The sequence below is a fragment of the Thamnophis elegans genome, chromosome 5 (assembly GCF_009769535.1).
Source record: "Thamnophis elegans isolate rThaEle1 chromosome 5, rThaEle1.pri, whole genome shotgun sequence".
In the NCBI taxonomy this organism is placed as follows: Eukaryota; Metazoa; Chordata; class Lepidosauria; order Squamata; family Colubridae; genus Thamnophis; species Thamnophis elegans.
Genome location: NC_045545.1, coordinates 40,661,066 through 40,673,448, shown reverse-complemented (window position 1 = coordinate 40,673,448; position 12,383 = coordinate 40,661,066). Strand labels below are relative to the sequence as shown.

General features: G+C 39.7%; 1 protein-coding gene across 4 annotated transcripts in view; it reads right to left on the bottom strand.

Moving 5' to 3' along the window:
• Positions 1-12,383, bottom strand: part of EIF2B3 (eukaryotic translation initiation factor 2B subunit gamma) — a 122,323-nt gene that overhangs the window by 86,829 nt on the left and 23,111 nt on the right. For all 4 annotated transcript variants that reach the window (XM_032218434.1, XM_032218436.1, XM_032218433.1 and 1 more), the window contains one exon: positions 11,664-11,775. In XM_032218434.1, the coding sequence (XP_032074325.1) occupies positions 11,664-11,775 (112 nt within the window). The remainder of the gene's footprint in view (positions 1-11,663; positions 11,776-12,383) is intronic.

The window sequence follows — 12,383 nt, the reverse complement described above, 5'->3', positions numbered from 1 at the left end:
CTCTGTGTTGCCCTCACTCACCATTTCAAAATTCGAAGAACACCTATGGGGCCTGAGACATTTGTAGCATGGCTGATTTCGACTTCACTGTTCCCACAAAGTGAAAACATTTTTTTAAAAAAATTAAGTGAGGCAATCAAATGCTCTGAGGCTTAATTTTACCCTCCGAATTCTTAAAAACAAAGAACAAAGGAAATAATATTTCTGGTCTCCCTGACTTACAATTGGGACCAGAATCTCAGCTGTTGATGAAGCAGTTGTTAAATGAGATGCTCACATGATAACTTCACTCAATGACCACAATCCTGGTTCTCCGAGTTGCAGTTGTTAAATGACCATTCGCTCATAGAGCGAAACAGTTGCCTGCTGAAGGAACGCAAGAGCTCCCCTCCATGCATGAAAGTGGACTCCTACAGTAGTGTGCAGGAAAAGAGCTTGGATCTTCAGGATTCTCCATTTATCCAGCCCAGTGCTGGAGTTCCCCTCCCCTCCATGACCAGAAAGAAACTCCTGTGCTGGGCTGGAAAAATGGAGCTCAGATCTTCCTGATCCTTGCTTTGTTTCTCCAGCCTAGCGCAGAAGTTCTTTTCCCCTCCATGCATGGAGTGTCGCTGGAGGAACAAAGCTCAGATCTTCATGATCCCTGCTTCATTTTTCAAGCTCAGTTCAGAGATCCCCAAAGACTTCCATGGTGGAAACTTGGCTCTGGTCGTAAATGGGAACAGACTGTCAAGCAACCAAATTCTGATTGTTTAACCAGTGTCTGTGTGTGTGTGTGTGTGTGTGTGTGTGTGTGTGTGTTACATTTTACCCTGACTGGAACTGTGTACGTACCATAAAGCAACCATTCAGAGCTGTCATAACTTCAAACAGTCATTAATGACTGGTCTGAAGTCAAGAACTACCTACACAGCCAATCAGTAATTGTTACAACAATTCTCTTTGCCTACAAACTCAAAAAATTACAGTTCAGAAGACTATTCACCTTTAGGTGACTTCCCAAGTGGCCTATTACTTTGTAGCATGATTCCTGCTGGTATTTAGTTTTTTCAGCTTCCTCAGCCAAATTGCACCACTATGAATGTGCTGGCTAGGCATTGTTAACTCAGCAGCCAATGCAGTAAGTGTAGCAAATTGTCATTATGTAACTCCAATTAGTTCAATCAGTACCAAATGTAACTACAATTCTGAAAACACGTTCACTTGTATGTCTTTTTAGAAAGCATATTCCTTTGAACTAAAAGATAGGGTTGATATAAGAGCTCTTTCAAGGTAGCATTTCTTGGAGTACGACAAATCAATTAAACAATTCCCATAGGTGTTTCCAGATAGAAAATCCTATTCTGCTGTCCCTTATTAAAGATTGACTAGATAGTTTAAAATAAAAGGCTACAGAAACTGCTTCGGTTTGTTATCACAGATTGACAAATGCCTTATGCTATTCTTGCAGTACTTTAGGTAACGTTTTCTCTCTCTTCTGCTTCTTTACATTTGCTAATATATTTACAACGCGGACTGGGGTGTTAACTAACTGCTGCATTCCAGTCTGGTTTGCGTCATGGAGTTCCACAGCTATTGATGAGTAACATATGTCTAACATGTGGCCAAGAAGATTCAGACTGTGTTCAAATAGGCATGGATAACTCCACTGACCTTAGACTCAATCTCTATGCCACCTGAGCAGCACGGTAAAATGATTCTATGAAGCTAAACAAGTTAGGAATTGTCCACTGAGAAAGATCCTGTAAACATTCAAAAGGCATTATCCCTTTTATGGTCTGGTACTAAAGTGTTGGATTACACTTTCATGGTCTATTGTCATGCTGGTTGGGTAAGGCGAATTTAAATATGGTACAAAATGGAGGAAGATTAATTTACATAATATATATGCACAGATACATACTGAGCTTTGACAAAATAATCTGAAAAGAGCAATTAGATTAAATATTTAACTGCTTCTGTACTGAAATTCTAATGTAAACCCCCTCGCCCCAAAAAGAGCAAAGTAGATTAAAATTAAAAACCTACATGTTTTTAAGAAATAGAAATTCCCACTCAGAAAATTGAATTGGTTTTTTCCCAACCTTTTCCTTTGAAAGATAACAGAGTTAGAGAGAGAGAGAAGCTCAAATTGTAAGAAATGGATGCACCAAAAGGTCAGTCTCTCCAACTGCCCTATAAGGAGTCAGAGCTCTTTACCTTTGAAATCCGAAACCATATAGTTTTACTAAGAGGTCTATAAGAGTAAAAAAACAAAATCTATCATTGACAGGATGTTGTAAAACTAAGTAAATATAGCACACTTCTCAACTCAACCAGTAAGCAGGTAAGTCAGAACAGAAAAAATTCAAATTCAGTGACCAGTGTGGTTTGGAGGATTGTCTAAATGTATAAAGACCCCCACAAAAAGCAACTGAAGAGTGTTTCCCAACCTTGGAACTTGAAGATGCGTGAACTTCAACTCCCAGAATTCTCTAGCCAGTTTTGCTTCAAGTTGCCAAGGTTGAGAAACACTGATCTAGAACATAATTTGTAGGCTCTGAAGTACCTTTCTAGCACAACGAATACTCCGAGTGTATGTGGCATGTCATATTTTTTCTTCAGAAGAATCTACCCAACAAGTTCTTTTTCAGCTTTGGGTGATAACATGGTCCGTTAAGTTTCTAATTCCTTAAAAACTATGTGGCTAATTTAAACTTTCAATTGCTTTTTATATATAGCAGTTTAATTTATTACAGTGAGTTTCTAGCTTATCCCAGATTTCTGCTGAGGTTTTGCATTCATGCAAACATAGAAGTCTGTGTTAAAAGAAATTATTGTAGCATTTATTAATTATTCCTTGTTAGAGTACCAATAAAAAGAATTATTGTAGGATTCAGTGAACCTCCTTCTTCAGGTTCTTTGGTTATATATATAGAGGTTTTAGAAGGATGTGTGCATAAACAGCCATCATTTAAATATGTTTAGACAGTGTCCTGCAGTTCATATATGATGAAGACAAGAGCTCTTTGACCTCTACTGTGATCACTTTTACTGGACCTAAATCTATACAATAATTGTCTGTTATTTTTATTCATACTTTGGAATATTCTCTTTTTCACTCTCTTCTATCCCACCCTCAACCTAAAGAATCTCATCATTTCCAACAACTTGCAAGTATTTCCTGAGCATTTAATAGTGTGTAATTAAAATGTAAAATTAAAACAATAGATTTTCAAGTGCAGTATTTCTCTAATTCTGAGCTCCAACTACTCTTCTCTGCTTTATTCTATATTTTGCCAACCCCAATAACCCTGCATTAAACATACAGGAAGTTCTCAAGTTATGACCACAATTGAGCCCAAAATGTGCGTTGCTAAACAAGACAGTTGTCAAGTGAGCTTTGTCCTGTTTTATGATGTTTCTTATTGTTAAATGAATCACTGCAGTTGTTAAATTAGTTACATGGTTGTTAAATGAATCTGGCTTCCCCGTTGATTTTGCTTGTCATAAGGTTGCAAAAGGTGATCACATGACCCCAGCAACCGTCATAAATATAAGCTAGTTGCAAAGCGTCCAAATTTTGATATAACCATGGGGATACTACAACGACCGTAAATGTAAAAAATGCTCATAAATTGCAGTTGTAACTTTGAACGGTCAGTAAATAAATGAAAGTCTGTAAGTCGAGGATTACCTGTATACTAGCAGTAGAGTAAGTGATAGACTCAAAAGACTTTGATTCAAATCATCCCTCAGCTGAGATGTCTCTTGGGCAACTTTGCTTGGTCAATCATGATCTTTCAGCCCAATATATTATGTAGAGCTCTAGAGTTAATGAATTATATTTTCACAAGTTCCTTGAATAATGACTATTTATAGAACAAAGATGCATCAAGGGAAGACAAAGCAATGAAAATTGCAATAATGTTCATTCAGTTCTATATTTGATTGACGGGCAGGATTCCTGTCATCTAAGCCAAAGATGTACAACTGTTTTTGGGATGAGAATTGCCCTGGGCTCTTGAATGGCATGTCAGGCTCTATATTCCACACAGGACGAAATGCAGAGGAGACATCAGTGAGGCCAGGACACAAACTGAAGTTCATTTCCTTTCCATTTTAAATTATTTCAATTAATTTAAATGCTGTTAACATGATCATGTATTTAATATTTTTCACTCTTACTTTAAAAGGTTAAAAATCTGGGAAGGCCTCTAAGGGATCACATCCAAGGTTTTCAGGAGTATATACAACCTTTGGATCTCAAATTGGAAATCTCTGTTCTAAGGCATAGTCCTGTGATGGCGAACCTATGACATGCTCTGCGTGTCATATTGCCTGGCACGTGCAGCGCTGCCCGTTCCTCTTTTGGGTTTCTGCCATGCATGAATATGCAATGATCAGCTGGCCTTTGTGCATGCAGCAGTGCCGAAAACTGGAAGAGCTGGTCTTCCATTTTCCTGCGTGAGCATGTGCACTGGGCAGCTGATCATTGGCGCACATGTGTGCCAGTAACTGGAAGACTAGCTGGCCGGCACGCATATGTGCACCGGAAACTGGAAGTTCATTTTCTAGCGCGGGTCTGCCCCCTGGGCAGCTCTTCTGGGTTGCGTTCCAGGCGGAACGCACATGCACTCCCTTTTCAGCACTCAGCGCCAAAAACGTTCGCCATCACTGGCATAGTCCATAGCAAGAATCCAGAAACAGACTGTTCTTCCTGGGTTTTCCTCTCCTTCCAGCCAGTTTCTCTCTTGAGTACCATATTTTCTGCCTAGCTTAGAAGCGTAAGCTTGAGACAAGGTAGGTAGACACCAAATATGGCTTGGTTCACTTTAAATTTCCTATCCAAGTCTAGTGCAAAGACATAAAGCACATTGTGTTACATCATGTTGTTCAATGCAATGCAAATAATGTACAATTCAAAGATTAATGGATCGTACAAATAAGTTTATAGTCCTTATAGGCTTTTTCATGACAGTTTCCTCAGTATGTTATTATGGTTATTTGAAGCCAAGAGCATGTAAAGCAGAGGTGGGTTCCTACCAGTTCGCACCTATTCGGTAGAACCGGTTCATCAAATCTATCGAACTGGTTAGAAGAGGTTCCACCAGTGGACCCAGAAAGCAAGCCACACCCACAGAAGAGGTTCCAAAAATTTTTGAAACCCACCACTGGTCCTTGGATATGATTATTCTACACTATCATGCTCATATTTATAAAACTCAGTGCTCTGTGAAAGGTAAGGATGACTACTGCGTTTGTGGTGCAATCAGAACATTGCGTCTGTTGAAGTTGTTTTAACGCAAACCAAAGATGCCTTTTAAAAAACAAGTTTACATCATATTCTTATGCATGCCAGTGCTGTGTGTAATTTAAGGTGGTTCTGACAAGTGTCGTCGACATCCTCATATCTGGTCACATGGGCAGCAAGCCACTCCCATCCAGTCACATGGGCGGCAAGCCACTCCCACAAAGTAGGCCACACCCACAGAGTAGGTTCGAACAATTTTTGAAACCCACCACTGATGTAAAGGCATGTGCATGTGAACATTCACGCACTCATTGTTGTATAAGCAGCAATCAATTTGATTCAGAGGAGTTCTCTATAATATTTTGGGATAACAGCAAAACTTTACTTACAAAAGTAGGGAAAAATCAATTGACTCTTACAAAAAGAATATTCTCTTAGCTTCTTAACATGCCATTCTCTCTAGGTAGCCCTTTTCTAATCATGATGATTTACAACGCCTTGGAGGTAACTATAAAAAGCTCAACACTGACACACAATCCCTAATTAACCTGAAATATGCACTAACTTTACAGGAGGTATGCAATGTTACGGAATTATATTGTAAAAAAATATAATAGAGGTTCATAGAAGCAATTTCATAAGAACACCACAGTAACAAAAATTATTGTATTAGTATAGAATCCACTAGTTGTTTAAATTAACCTCCACTGTAAATAACAAAAATGAACTAACTTTGTATTCTCTTAGTATTTCAGAGGTGTCTAATACATTTCTGTGCCTGAACAATTCTTTTAATGATTCATCTCCGCACTTAAATATGCTTTTCCTCCCACAAAAGGAATTTTAAAGAGGACTAAGTAAAACCATAATATCCTCTTCATACATAAATGGGTTAGGTTTTTTGAATAGAGACTGCATTGTCACTTCAAAGCCATTCTTGCCATTACCCCATACAATCATATAGGAGGTATTCCTTTTGTATGAGGTAATGAGTAGGCCCGATTGTGGCTGTGATTTATTAGTGCATCCTCTCTGGAGCAGCACTGCACCTGCATTTACAGAGATGGGACACCCACGAAGGTGGATGGTTTATTAGGGACAGCTCATCCTCAAACAACCCAGAGCATCTTAAGGGGAAATGATCCAAATTTAGACCTGCTCTAACAGGTGTCTTTTAGAATATTTTTTTAAAACAATTATATATATCTAAGGTGAGGCAAACATTTCTTCGCTTGTAGTAATCACTCCATGAAAACAAGTATATCAGTTCCACCACCACCTTTGTAGCTGAGAGATAGAGAAAGGCCGATAGAATTCTCATTATTTTTCAATGCTGTGGCTTGCCAAATGCTTAGAAAGATAGAGCTTAGTGAAGTGAGACTTCAAAGTACATACAAATGCCAGATCCAAACTGCTATCCAATATTTATCCTCAGCATAACACAAAGGTGGAAATTCTATGCCTCTCTAGAAACACTGCCTATAGTGAGTGATGTTATGAATTACAGTTCAGCAAAATTTGGTGGCCTTTCAGCTCCAGCGGTCCTTGGAGGAAGCTAGCTATCTTGACCCATTCCAGTCCGGCTTCAGGCCTGGCTACAGCACAGAAACCGCTTTGGTCGCATTGACTGATGACCTCTGGAGAGCCAGGGACAGAGGCTTTGCCTCCATCCTGGTTCTCCTTGACCTCTCAGCGGCTTTCGATACCATCGACCATGGTATCCTTCTGCGACGACTGCGGGAGGTGGGGGTGGGAGGCACTGTTTTGCAGTGGTTCTCCTCTTACCTCTCGGACAGGTCACAGTCGGTGTTAGTTGGAGGACAGAGATCGACCCCTAGGCCCCTAACATATGGGGTGCCGCAGGGTTCAGTCTTGTCCCCCCTACTTTTCAACATCTACATGAAACCGCTGGGCGAGATCATTCGGCGGCACGGAATAAAATACCATCAGTATGCGGACGATACTCAGTTGTATCTGTCCGCCCCGTGCCAACTCAATGAAGCGGTGGACGTGATGAACCAGGGACTTGAAGCTGTTAGGGACTGGATGAGGGCTAACAAACTCGGGCTCAACCCAGATAAGACCGAGTGGCTGTTGTGTTTCCCTCCCACCAATTCGGCAAGTATTCCACCTCTCAGGCTGGGGGGTCAAACATTATACCCCTCAGACAGGGTCCGCAACTTGGGAGTCCTCCTGGACCCACAGCTGACTTTTGAACACCATTTGTCAGCTGTGACCAGGGGGGCATTTGCCCAGGTTCGCCTGGTGCACCAGTTGCGCCCCTACCTGAACCGGGAGGCTCTCACAACAGTCACTCGTGCCCTTGTGACCTCTAGGCTGGAGTACTGCAATGTGCTCTACATGGGGCTGCCCTTGAAGAGTATTCGGCGACTTCAGCTAGTCCAGAATGCGGCCGCGCGAGCGATTGTGGGTGCACCTCGTTTCACCCACATAACACCTATCCTCCGCGAGCTGCACTGGCTACCTGTCGATCTCCGGGTGCGCTTCAAGGTGCTACTTGTCACCCATAAAGCCCTACATGGTAGTGGATCTGGGTACTTGATAGACCGCCTACTGCTAATTACCTCCACGCGACCTATTAGATCTCATCGATTAGGCCTCCTCCGAGTTCCATCTGCCGGTCAATGCCGACTGGCAACTACGCGGAGGAGAGCCTTCTCAGTGGCAGCTCTGACCCCATGGAACGATCTCCCCGTGGAGATTCGTACCCTCACCACCCTCCAGACCTTCCGCACAGCCCTCAGAATCTGGCTATCCCGTCAAGACTGTAACCCGCCCGAATGGTATGAATGTTGTGTTTTTTAATTATGTATTGTCTTATATGTTAAAAGTTTGTCTCCCCCTCCCCCTTGGGTTGTGAGCCGCCCTGAGTCCCCCCAGGGAAAAGGGCGGCATATAAATAAACTTCAAAAAAATTTTTTTTGAAAAGACACATATTTCCTATCCTGGTTTAACATAAAGGTAATTCAACATTTCTTCATTCGGCATAATTTATGACAGTGTTTGGGTTATCACAGCTAACATTTGAAATGTGACAAGTGACAATGGAAATGAATAAACTCAATGTGTAATACAAAATCCAATGTAAATACTTTCCTTATAGCCGACTTCCACAACTAGGCATATTCCACATATATTTCCCATTCCCAGAATTCCCATAGCTACTCCTGAGAATTAGGAGAGCTAAAATCCACATATCTAAAGAATATCCAATTTGGGAAAAGCTACCTCCAAAACTGATTCTCATTTGACTTTGATAGATGCATGCGCTAGAATGTCTTTGGTTATCATGATACGAATAGCCTTATTGGTCAATGAAAGAGCTGACTGTATCTTCCTAGGCATTTTAACTATGAGTTTAAGAAAACACTTGCATTTTTTTTCAGAACCAAAGATAAAAAAAATAAGAATTTGCCAAATCAAGTTCAACTCCTGATGTTTGTACATTCATGTACTACACAACAGTAGAAAAGTGTTACATGAGGCTAACTGAATTTAGCTTCAGAAGCTAAGTATTTTTTAGATTCCAGTGGTAAATAATATTTTAAATTGAATTAGGATTATCTAGTAAGGACTGATAGCTAAGTAATTAAGTTTTTTTTAATTAAACAACATTATTGTTACTATTTGAATATAGACAATTTTCTTCCCTGTGTAATATAAGATCTAATTCAATGTGAGATATAGCTCCTTGCTAAGAGTCTACTATGGATAGGCAAGCTATAAATATGGTGAAAGGAAGGAAAGAATTTGTTATTACCCAAACCTGTACATTTCAAAATATAATTATCCTAATCTCTTATCTCCAACTAATTTCTAGGAATCATTTATAATCATTCATTTTTTATGAACCAATTCCTACAATAAAATAATTTTAAAAAGTCTGGTGCCATATTCCTGTTCTACCAGAATTTAAAGTAATATGAAACAAAGGATTTTTCCCCAGTAGTGATGCCTAACTTTATTCTACAGGGAAGCTCGATTTGACCTATTCTCTGTTTGCTTAGCATCATTATGCTAATTTTTAATTCATCATTTGGGAAGTTTTGATAAGCAACATAAAGAATCATTCAACATGTTTTATTCATTTTAGCTGTATAGCCTGTTTTTTACTATTTCTTTTAGTGATTTTATTTCTTTGTTTGCTAAAACAAAGTAAAACAGAAACGCCTGAGGTATAATTAGTATTACAGTGCATCTACACTGATATGTAGGAGTAGAAAGACACAGTTATTTTTTAAGCCTAAACTAAACCAACTAGTTGGCTGTGTGCTTGTTAAACATTTAATTTTAATTCTTGTAATCAAGAGGCACGTTAATGATATCACAATGATTCAAGTTTATATCCTAGCCACTCAAGAGTCAATTTAAGGTTAAATGGCACCTAAATTGAATAAAATAGATACACACATACATATATGTACATCATTTATTTTAATCCTACTTATCTACTCTATAAATCTATAATTTTATTAGCTTAGTGATTTTACTTTATGTTAGTTAATGACTATAACAGAAAATAAGTCTAAGGCCAATTCTGTAATTCTATTTTATTTGGTTAGAAAAGGTTAGAAAAGAAAATGCCTAGAAAAGGTTCTTATTATTCCAATTAATGTTGCCAAAGCAAATTGCATTTGGAATTTCACCATCTATGTTGCAGACAATCTCAATGCAAGATTTCAATGTTAATTGTAATGTTAGAATACAGTCTAGTAACGCCACCTTTGAAAGGAACATTAATCCAATGCCTTTTTAATAAATCTTTCAGGGGCTCAGATTTTTATACTGTGCTTTATACTAAGTTAGAAAATAACAATAATAGATAAAATAATAATATATGTATTCAAATTCAGAAAATATTATTCTTATATTCACATATTGAGATACTCCAGTTTGCACTTTTTCTTATTTCATCCTTACCAATTTCTCTTTATCAGTAAAAGTTTGAAAAAATGAAAATAAAATGATTCTCATTTATTTCATTTACTTTATTTGTACGCCGCCCTTTTCCCTGAGGGGACTCAGGGCGGCTCACAATTCAGGGGGAGGGAAGGACAAACAAGTTACAAACATGAAGACAATACATCATTAAAAAAGCACAACCGTCATACTATTCGAATGGGGTTGGAGTCTTTAGCCCCAGGCCTGTCGGGACAGCCAGGATTTAAGGGCTACGCGGAAGGTCTGGAGGGTGGTGAGGGTACGAATCTCCACGGGGAGTTCGTTCCAGAGGGTCGGAGCAGCCACCGAGAAGGCTCTCCTCCGGGTAGTTGCCAGTCGACATTGGCCGGCTGATGGAATTCAGAGGAGGCCTAATCTGTGGGATCTTATTGGCCTAGTGGAGGTAATTGGCAGTAGGCGGTCTATCAAGTACCCAGATCCAATACCATGAAGGGCTTTGTAGGTGACAACTAGCACCTTGAAGCGCACCCGGAGATCAACAGGCAGCCAGTGCAGCTCGCGGAGGATAGGTGTTACGTGGGTGAAACGAGGTGCACCCATGATCGCTCGCGCGGCTGCATTCTGGACCAGCTGAAGTCAACGAATACTCTTCAAGGGCAGCCCCATGTAGAGCACATTGCAGTATTCCAGCCTAGAGGTCACAAGGGCACGAGTGACTGTCGTGAGAGCCTCCCGGTTCAGGTAGGGACGCAACTGGTGCACCAGGCGAACCTGGGCAAATGCCCCCCTGGTCACAGCTGACAAATGATGTTCAAAGGTCAGCTGTGGGTCCAGGAGGACTCCCAAGTTGCGGACCATATCTGAGGGGCGTAGTATTTGACCTCCCAGCCTGAGAGATGGAACACTTGGCCAATTAGTGGGAGGGAAGCACAGCAGCCACTTGGTCTTATCTGGATTGAGTACAAGCTTGTTAACCCCCATCCAGTCTCTAACAGCTTCAAGGCCCTGGCTCATCACGTCCATCGCTTCATTGAGTTGGCACGGGGCGGACAGATACAACTGCGTATCGTCCGCATACTGGTGGTATTTTACTGGCTTTCCATGTTAGTACTACTTTGAAAATGACGAAACATATGGAAAGCAAAGATTTAAAAACTGCAGTAAAAAGAAAGATCAGTATAGTAGTTTATCTTCTGTGGGAAAGTTAAGAGGCTGTAATGTTTACCCAATTTTTTCCTGGATTAATAATAAGCTGTGAACTAGCTTTAGGAATAAATAATTAAATTGTTCAATTTCACATTACAATTTTATGGTGCATATTATTATGAATTAGCTTTGAAAAATATAAATAACTATAAATACACATAATCACAAAACATCATAGATTCTGGGTGAAATGGAAACATTTGAATATCTACAGCAGCTAGCCTTCATAATTATTTGTTTTATGTATATTTCATAAGATTGAAACTTGTTAATTTGGAAAGAGGCAAAGTCCAAAGCTTACTTTTGAAGGATAGATTTCTTAATGACAATTTCTTCATTCAGATCTACTTCATTGGCCATGAAAAGCAACCTCTTCTCTGAGTCATCTACTCCAATGAAGTCACGCTGTTCCACTGAAATAGAAAATAATAACATAACTCTTTTACAATTCTTGTCTGTAACCTAGTAAGAGTATGGCTAGAACACCTGAAACAAAGCATATACAGGTGGTCCTTAATTTATGACCACAATTGAGACTAGAATAAAGCACTTGTTCAGTGAGTTGGACCCTATTTTATGATCTTTTTTACCACGACTGTTAAGTGAATCCCTGCAGTGAAGTGAAGAATGTGGTTCTTAAATGAATCCAACTTCCCCCATTGACTTTGCTTGTCAGAAGCTGTTTGGGAAGGTCACAAATGGCAATCACATGGCCTTGGGATGCTGCCACCATCATGGATACATGCCGGTGGCCAAGCAACTGAATTTTGATCCTATGATTGTGGGGATGTTACATTAGTCATAGGTTAGGTCATAAATCACTTTTTTCAATGCCATTGTAGCTTTGAATGGTCATCAAATGAATGGTTGTACATTGAGGATTACCTGTATAAATGTCAACAAAGTTTGATCATCGAACCTGAAAGAATTTTCCTGAAAATTCTAGCAAGAGTGTTCCAATCAGAGAGGAATCAAAGAAAAATAAAGAAGCTCCATGAGAGATCCTTTAGCTATGTGTGGC